General features: G+C 37.6%; 1 protein-coding gene across 2 annotated transcripts in view; it reads right to left on the bottom strand.

Annotated features, from left to right (window-relative positions):
• Positions 1-597: 597 nt before the first annotated feature.
• The window catches only part of TRPM1 (transient receptor potential cation channel subfamily M member 1), an 88,305-nt gene continuing 79,267 nt past the window's right edge, over positions 598-9,635 (bottom strand). For both annotated transcript variants that reach the window (XM_048956441.1, XM_048956439.1), the window contains 3 exons: positions 7,680-7,879; positions 6,399-6,531; positions 598-4,533 (listed from right to left, as the gene is read on the bottom strand). In XM_048956441.1, coding sequence (XP_048812398.1) covers positions 3,255-4,533; positions 6,399-6,531; positions 7,680-7,879 — 1,612 coding nt within the window. In that variant the 3' untranslated portion in view covers positions 598-3,254. The remainder of the gene's footprint in view (positions 4,534-6,398; positions 6,532-7,679; positions 7,880-9,635) is intronic.

Consider the following 9,635-nt stretch of genomic DNA (forward strand, 5'->3'; position numbering starts at 1 on the left):
TAGGAAAGACAAACATACATCTCACCAAGCCTAGAACATAGGAAAGGGTCCAAAGAAGCCATCTGGAGAGACCACGTTAGGGAGAATCCAATGGTTCTTTGAATTCATTACTAAATGATATGGCAAATTGACTCTTTTGGTTCTCTGGTATCTAAATCCAGCATTTCAAATGGAAAGGGTGACTCTGCAGTAGCATAGGGCTTGCAAGGCCAAGTCAAAATATTCCCAGAGTGATGCAATGCAAAATGAAATAATTAGAATCAGGTGGTATAGTTAAGAACCTGCCTACATTGCTATTAGTTAATGTGTTTGAAATATTTGCTTTGAGGGAAGAGGGATATGTCAGTACTGCAAGATACTGCACAGTGAATTCATTTAAATTACCTCAGTGACACAGACACAGAATGCACCCTCTTTAAGCTTGACCTGGTTCAGTTTAGATAATTCAGTTTACATAATAATCATTAAATATATATATATATATATACATATATATGTATATATATATGTATATATAAGTGAAATTCACTATGACACCACTGTGGAGTCATCCTTAGTAGTGGGAGGGATCTGTCTTCTTAATAGGCAGTGTTAAATGTGTCTCTTCAGAAATACAAATTCTGTGCTTGCAACCTTTCACAAAGTGTTCAAGAAAGGACGAAGGTGGGCAGGCAAAAGTGTTAACCATTATTCTGTTTAGTGTGCTCCAAATCTAGCATCAGCCTTGTGTGCACATACAGAGCCATATTTAAATCTGTCTGACATAACTCTGCCAACATCAATGTAGTCACTTCACATTTATTGGCAAGGAGGTTACCATTACAGTTCATGCAGTGCACCAGCACAGGAAACATCTGAGCCTGTATAGAGAATGTGATGGAAAATTACTGGCAAGTGGTAAAAAAGAAACTGAAAACATTCAGCCCATTTGCTGCATAAGAAGAAACAGTAAGTGAAGAGTTTTTATATCCTTCAGTGGTCAGTTTGGTGTATTGAATTAATTCCATATCTTTCTAAGATGACTTCTTTATAAATGTTTTGTACAGGAGAAGAAAATAAATACAACGGTAAAATGTTGTTTGAAAACTACATGCCACTTAGAAACTTTGTAATGCAAATGCTAAAAAATGTCTGGTCAAACAAAGCATGATTTAATGCAGATTTTATAAACACAATGTAACAAGAGGCATGCAACACACTATTGCGGTCCACAATGCATTCTGCTTGTTTAGCAAAGTGCTGAATGGCTGCATCCCTTTGTGTTTGTTGATGAATTAGTTCCTGGTGAGCGTGCAGGCAAACAATAAAAAGGCATTGATAAATTGGAGGATATATTAACCATGCATACAAAATTGCTGTGTAGTTGCATAGAAAGGTAACACAAAAGTAAACATGGAAGTGAAACAATTTCAAATGTCATTCTGTTTATATAAAATGTCACATTCCCTAAACTTGAATAAAAAAAGAAGCCCTCATGAAAAACAAATGTCAACACTGTTCTGGTAACAGTGAAACCAGTAAACATGCTCATAAGATCAAGCTGGCAAAGATGTATGGTAACCCTTCCGAAATGTCCAGGCGGTCACTGTGATGAAGCAGCAAGGTAGCAATACTTCAAAAGTCGTTATGGATGGAGTATGAAAATATAATGCAAATAATAAAAATCTGATGCCATCAATGCAGTTTAAAGTCTTACATCAGTCTCTGTATTCCAGTGTGCTATAAGAAGCATTAATACTGAAATGAGCATAATGAGGAGCTGATGGGGGGGGAAAAAGAAATTCTGTCTTTTCAAAATAGTGTATAAATGAGTGCTGTTACTGAGTTAAGTGTAAACTTTTGACCAGTACTCTGTGAACAAGTAACACAGTTTTAACTTATTTTCTTTCTTTTTTGTTAAATGGTATGCTTTCCCTGCACAGAGAGGGGCTGGACATTTAGGAAAACAGAATTCCTAAAACATAACAAAGAATGAGGCAAATGAAAAATCACACTACTAGGAAGGAAATTACCCAAACCTAGCATATGGAATGCTGCTGCTGAGTCAAGCGTTCTGGCTAATTGTAACTAGAGATGTGCATTTCCAGTCTTGGTTGCTGAGTGATGGAAAATACTTGCTCTGTAGAGAGGGCTTTTCCATTTGAAATTTCTTTTTGAAACGGACTCAAGGAAATACATGGAATTCCTCATCTATAGGATTTATTTTTTTTGTTCAGATTGACTCATAGAAACTCTTGTTCCTTGTGCACTGCCATAATGAAATTGCAGAATTAAAGATCAGTTGGTCTAGTAGATTTACTTCAAATGCAGATTGGCTGTGTTCTGATCTCACCCAATCAAAACACATTTCCTGTTTGTTTTTTTCTTTTGCAGGCAAAAGTTTCCTTCTCTACATGGGATTCTGTTGTTACTGTTTATATAAAACATTAATGCAGACCTTGGATTGAAATTATTAAAATCAATCTACACTTTAAATACTGAAAATCTCTCTAAACATTTTGAAACAATGATCACTGTTTTTCAACAGTTTAAGGCTGCCAGAATGCTTTGGGGCAGAGACAGATATGATCCTGAAAGCAGATTATGTCAGCCAAGTTCAAGGACAGGTCAAGAATATGTGTATGCATAGCATTCCAAGTCAGGTTTTTCCAAACATAACTGTATTTTTCCACTCAGAAGTATTCTATTGGGTAGAAGCTGCTGCGTTCTGCCTTTCTGAAAGTACTGCCCAAGAAGCATGCATGAAACAAGAAGTGAAATTGGACTACATAGTTATTCCATGCATTCGACAATTTTGTTTTGATCTGAAAACATAGTGGTCACAAAGAAACCAGCTGTGTGAGGATAAAAACAATGGCTGGTTAAAAATTAGTGCAGTTTAAGTAGTCTTCTGATAGAGAAGAAAAAGTATTTTCTAATTTATTAAATGATTGTATTGTCCTTTCAAGAGCTTTTATGAAGACTCTATCAGTAAATGAGTTTACAAGGGAAGTGGAAGTGGAACAAAGAAAGATCAATACTGTCAGCATCTGCAGAGCAGCCTGCTTTTATATCTGCCCCTGAGCGAGTATCTCCCTTTCACTTGACCCGGCAAGGGTGTATTTAATAGCATAACATGTACCTAATAAGTTTAAAATGAAGAGAAACAAATGTATGCAACATTATTCTGTATAGATTAGTTAAAAAATCCTTCTTTTTTTCAATTAGCCGCACTACTTTTTTGACGGTCAATAAAACAGGGGCCATAAGCCATTTCAACACTCAGTTTCTGTGGACGCATTTTCTTGCCTAGCTTTCTGTTCTTCTGTTGCACTGCCAAATGCTACTACTAAGTTAGTTACACTAGTGGCATGTCCTGGTCTGTTTAATTTGTCCTTTATAGACTTGGCTTTCCGAGAATGGCTGTGCAAGCTCTTCGATCGTACTGATGGGAACCCAGAAGTCCTTTCTGGCTTTACTGATAACAAGTTCTCTGTCTGAGTTTTGACAGCAGCAGGCATAGAGGCGTAAGAGGCACTAATACCTGCTTCACCAACATCACTGTCATCATCTGTGTCCATTTGTAATTGTTTCTGTTCTGCTTGCCTCTCTGCTTCAGAGATAATACCTGGGTATGCCGGAGGACGTTCTTGAGAAAGTTGCTGCTCAACTTCGTATTTCCACTCTGTAGCCCACTGCTCAATTGTTGAAGGGCACACCTGATCCATGATGGTACTATATTCTGTTGTCCAGTTGTTCACCCCTCCAACCAGCTTCCCACCCTGTGCAAATATAAAGCTCCTTGACTTCATCATAGTAGTTTGACAAGCACTGAATGTTTCAGGAGGAAAATAGCGCATTGCTTTAGATTTGTCCAAGGGATAAGAGATGGTTGCCTCTAACTTGGTACGTTCTACTTTCAGCTGAGTGTTCTGAAAATCTGATCTTGGTACTGATTGTCTGTTCATAACAACATCCATCTGGTTTAAACTTTGAGGAGCCATTTCATCCTTCTTGAAAATTCCTTGGTTTTCATCCCCTAAACCACCTGAGCCAGAATGGGGACTGGAAATATTCTGTGCAATGTCTAATGCAGATCTACTGCAATCTGCTGGGGTCACTGCATTAGCACTAGAGGTATAATGGAGACTGGTATGGTGCTCTGGAACCAGCATCCTTGGGTCTGCTCCATCTTCTTTTGTACCAACAGAATGAGCTTTTTTACGTGATCCTATGGCTGGTGACATTGGAGCTGTGCTGTCATCATATGCTAACTCATCGCCACCAACATGATATCTGTACATGCTGTAGCCATCCGAGCTGTTGACACTGCTTTGCCTTAGGAGATACGCAGCATCACATTCAGATGAAGCCCGTGAACGTGTATACGTTAGCTCAGATTTGTCAACACCTGCCAGCTTCTCAAGAGCATTCACCATCCGACCAGATAGTTCTTCTAACTGAGAGAGTCGAAGGTCAACTGTTTGAAGAGAAGCTTTCATGAAATGTTCTCTTTCATTCACTTCTTCTAGCCTCATTGACATATTTTCAACTCTGTCGGATATAAAAGAGGAAGCATAAAACACATAGTGGGGTGGTGCAGTAACCCATTATAGACACCAGCTACTAATTTCTTCTTATGGCAGAAATCTGTGCTATGTATAACTCATTACTTGTTCCTGTTTGTAGCACAGTGCTTGTGCATTTACTTTTTACCTGTGCTTTCCTCACACTATATTGGAGGGCTATTGGAGGGCACTTTGCCTTTATTTACATGCCAGGACAATACAAGAGTTGCAGCCCTTTGTTAGAGCCTACTATTAAATTCCTCTCTGAGTGTGCCACCTGCTTCACATTCAGTTATCCTCTTTCACTGTGAGGCACCAATTAATAATATGGAAAATACTTCTAAAGGCATGTTCACAGGATGACTTAAAATAGCATCAAGGCATGTTGTAAAACAGGTTTTGTGGCTGTACGAAGAGAACACACGCTACTGTTTACAGAATTACTTTATGCCTTGAGATACCTTCCAATTAAGGATCAGAGCAAAGGGGAGAAGAATTTATTTTCTTTTCCTTTATTTATTTTATCATTTAGTTCGTAATGGACTTGATGGTACTAGAAGAATGCATATAAAAGCCAGGCATTAGGATGTGACTTAGAGAACATACAGTACTAAATCAACTGTGGAAATTAACATTCTTTCACTCTCGCACACAAAAGATGATGAAGCATTTGGAGCAAGAAGCCATGAGAATTATGCAAATCTGGTTTGTGGCTACAAGATCATAGTGAATCAGTGAGGCTTACCAACCTTGCTTTATTCTCTCATACAATACCTAGGATTTTGACAAATTACCATAGATAGCGTAATAGAAATGAGTTGATGACACATAGCAGATTTCATTTACTTCTCTGTTCTCAAACTCCACATATAATATTGCAAGATGTTTACTGCTTCCCTTCAACAGAAAGATATTTGTCTGTTAGGGAATTGAATGGCTTATGGAACAATCTCATTAGAAATGTTAAAAGGAAGTGAGATACATACATAGAGAGTGGTTCATAATTAAAGAAGAACACTGCAAGGAAGATTAAGGCAAAAATGTTTAAACTATCTACCATTTCCACTATAGGTATAGGAGAATTATAAGGAGAATTATTCATCATTTCAAGGAGGTGATAAGAGACCTCATCCCCTGAGTTACTCAGAGCTACTACCAGAATAGGCAGAGCCTTTGGGAACAGCTCTGCCAAATGATATGACACAAAAGTGCTGCTGCCGTTGTAACTGTTTGATTTCACATCAATATGCAAACATTACCTAGTCCTCAGAATAGGATTATCCTTCATTATTTGCACTTGACTATTCCCTGTCTTTTAGATGAGGAAGTCCATATAGAAAAGCTCAATGCCTTGTTGAAATCTTCTAAGAGACTATCTGGCAGAGGATCAAATTTGGCTGTTCTGAATGCTGGACTGTAGTCTGAATCATAGGTATCGGTGAAGAACTCCCAGTACTTTTGTTATTAAGCTCCACCATGTTTATTACAATTGAATGAGCTGCTGGAATCTGAACATGCGCTGTTTTGCTCAAGCAGATAAGCAGCATAACTGTGATCTTAGCTGGGTGAGAGGGAAAAAATAACTCTGAACAAAAATGTTCTTACACCAAAGATACCCAAACCAGCAGCCTTAGTGGTATGCCATTCAGGAGCAACAAAAAGCTTGGTTTTGTGAGAGATGCATCTGCACTGACATTTACCTGGGATTAAGATTCTGAAATAGTGGTGTTTTTCTTAAAGGTCTGAAGCCATTTGCACTTTAGGTGAACTTTGCTTATAATGAGGGACAAAAAAGCAATATATTGTTCCAGACATGGTCGGGTTTTTTGTTTGTTTGTTTTAAATAGGTACCTTTCAGAGGTAACTCTGATGCGTTCATCATTAGATGATTGCTGCTCATCCTCTTTTTCCTGAAAGTATTCTTCTACACACTGCTCTTCAAACTCGTACAGCTTTTTTAGCTCTTCATCATTTAGAAATAACTCTGTGAAACAGAAGAAAAAATACTAATTTTCTTTTCCTGAAAATCTGTCAGTCAATTTAAATCCAATTCAAATCCAATGTAGTGGGCTATTTCAGACAGATGGATACTGCAAATTCCACTCCTGCACTAACTGAATAGATGATTTTGTAGATATGAAATGAGTACTTAGCCAAAATGGCCATGGCTCTGAAAGCAGTGTGCTGCATTGTGACTATATGACCATCCACAGTATGCTATATTTTCTCACAGACCTTTGAACTGTTCAATAGTAGTGCTACATTTTGAACAAACTGAGCAGATTTTACTGGGTAAGACAATCTTTGCCAGCTTGATTGTTCCTTAATTCAAATATTGCTCATAAAGCATGCCAGTTACAGGCAAAAGATAATCCGATGTAACAGTTTCCCAGACATTCTTTGGATAAGACATTCAAAAAGTTAAAATTGAGTTAAGAAAATCCAAGGGAAACATAAGCTCTTAGGAACATTTTATCCTTGTCTTGGATTAGTCTCTTTTTATTTGTAGGAACTGTTATATTTACATTTCTTTCCTCAGTTTTTTTTCCCTTTTTTAAAACCAAAAGCATATTGTGCAAACATATAATTAATTACAAGGTGTATTTCCTGTGAAATGCAGAAATATGGAGTAATTGTGAGCGTCTGATTATCTCAGTGAGGTACATAATGAAAAAGCAATAATTGCAGAGAATGTTAGCAGTAGAATGCTCACATCCTCACAGTTCTGTGAAATGACAGATAAGTCTGTAATATGTAGAAATGAAGGTGGTGCTACACAGATTGCTCACAATCACAGGGTTGAATGTACAGATGACATTTGAAACTGTGGCCTCTTCTTTTCAGGTTCCTATTTGCCTCCTACAGTGTATGAACTTTACAAGCACTTGTTGAAAATGGATTAAGTGGATGCCATGTCATTATTGAAAAGAAATTGTTAATTAGCAGCACAGCATCACATATACCTAAGGAAGAGGTCAATAGCTGTTAACCTGATATAAAATTTGTCCCATGCTTCCTCTGCAAATACATCGGACCATAAACGTGAAGGAAATGAATACTTGTCATTGGAATAGCTACTCCTTTCTGCTATCATGTGCAAAAAGCTCTATACAGAGAAGATTCACTGCATACTCAGCCCCCTGTCGCGCTCATCCTGGTCTCCTTCACGCTTCTTGCAGCGACAGCAGACTCGCTTGATGATTATGTAGAGGTGGCTGAAGATAATCATTGGTGGTGGGAGGACAGGTCTGTCATGGAATGTCATGATCAGCTGGTACCGCTGGAACTTCCAGACTTGGTTGGATATTGATTTTACTTCAAAGAAGGTATTGCTGAAAGAGAACAGGTGTAATTTCCATTAGGCCTCCACGTTTACTTAACATTTAACAAGAAGTACATTGAAAAAAGAAGAAACTAAATAGCAAAATGAGGCCACACAACTTGCTTGGTTCAGCTCTTCGTTGAGGCAGCTGAACTTGCTGAAGATTAAGCTAAACTCATTATTTTACTGCTCCTTTTGAAGGCAGCATAGCAGGTGCTCTGCATCCCTTATGCACCACCCAAAAGAATCCTCTTCGTTTTCTTCTACCACATAAAGCATTTTAGCTGTCAGTTAAGACAAACGTGCACAATTTATGAGTCAGCTAACTAGCATTTTGGAGCTTGGTTATAAAGTACTTCTATTCATATATACTCATATTTGATATCATACAAAGTATTAAATCCATGAAAGATATTTTCCACTCTAAACCCAGAAGAGTCACATCTTTTTCTTTTAACATGTTAATCAGCTTGACCTATACAAAACACTTCTCAACTTCTTAAACAAAATGCCCTAAATTTAAACTTTGTTCATTTAGACTTCTAATTTGAAAATATTGCACATTCTTTTAAAAGGAGTTGTTTGTGGGAGTTACAGTTTCATCATTTCTACATCAGAATGAGTTTTACTATAAAGACAACCTATTAGCAATTCAGTGAAGGAATAGAGAACTGCATCCAATCCAGAGACAACAATATTCAACGTTACAAAATGCAAACTAAGAAAATTTGGAAGTTCTGTCTTAGATGATGTTTTTCAAGCTATTTTAAAATATGCTAGGACAGTTCTCTTCTATGATGATTCTGACACTTCCTCTTCTTATCTTTTCTATTTCTTTTCTAACTTTCTGTGCTTTGGAATATTCACAAAACCAGACATGACACTTCTTCATGGAGAATTCTTGATTGCACAAAGCACTCCATTTCTTTTGGCTAAGAATATGAGATTACTTACACTGATAAATGACAATCTGACTTCATTCTGGGTCTCCTGCACAGCAAGAATTCCCCAGCTACAACTCGCCCCCCTGCAACTGTGCTAGGATAGCAGGAGTTAACAGTATGACCTACTTCTCAAACTGCTGATTCCTTCCTCTCTTCAGCCAATAATAGTTACCATTGTAAGATGCTTCCCCTTCCCCCTAGCAATGTGACTGGCATTTGGGTACTTTAAAATTCATGACCTTTTAAGCTAAATACATCAAATGAAAGACAGGCTTTGTGAGCTGTAGCTTTCTGGGCACAAAATGAACTATTTTTGTGGTTGTGATGCCCATTACCTATGCCAGCAAGCCCTGCAACGCTGCATATTTATGGGAATCAAAATGGAATCACCTGCTTTTCTCAATAGGTGTTTTGGGAAAATTTTACTAGCAAAGAGATGTATTAATTGTTCCTATTTGTATTTTCCAGTTCTTAGGTCATTATAGGAAATGCATGTGGCATAACTGTTGCATATAACTGTTGGCAGAAAGTACAAGCAGTAGAAATGCATTTAGGTTTACTCCAGAAAATTCTAAGCATGAATTTATGGAATGATGTTATGAATTTGCACAGTTGCACGTTGGTTGCACTGTCATAAACGCAGCCACAGATTTTGGTAAAATGTACCTATCTTTTCTCTTGGTTCCAGGTAATATACACTCCTTTCCTGGGAGATATAGGAACTCTGCAAGGCTTTCATTTCTTTTTCTCTAAATTAGAAGCAAAGTAAGAAGGAAAAAAAGGAAAAGAAGCAGATGATGCATGGATGCAGCGGAAATGTCT

Source organism: Lagopus muta, chromosome 10, assembly GCF_023343835.1.
Source record: "Lagopus muta isolate bLagMut1 chromosome 10, bLagMut1 primary, whole genome shotgun sequence".
In the NCBI taxonomy this organism is placed as follows: Eukaryota; Metazoa; Chordata; class Aves; order Galliformes; family Phasianidae; genus Lagopus; species Lagopus muta.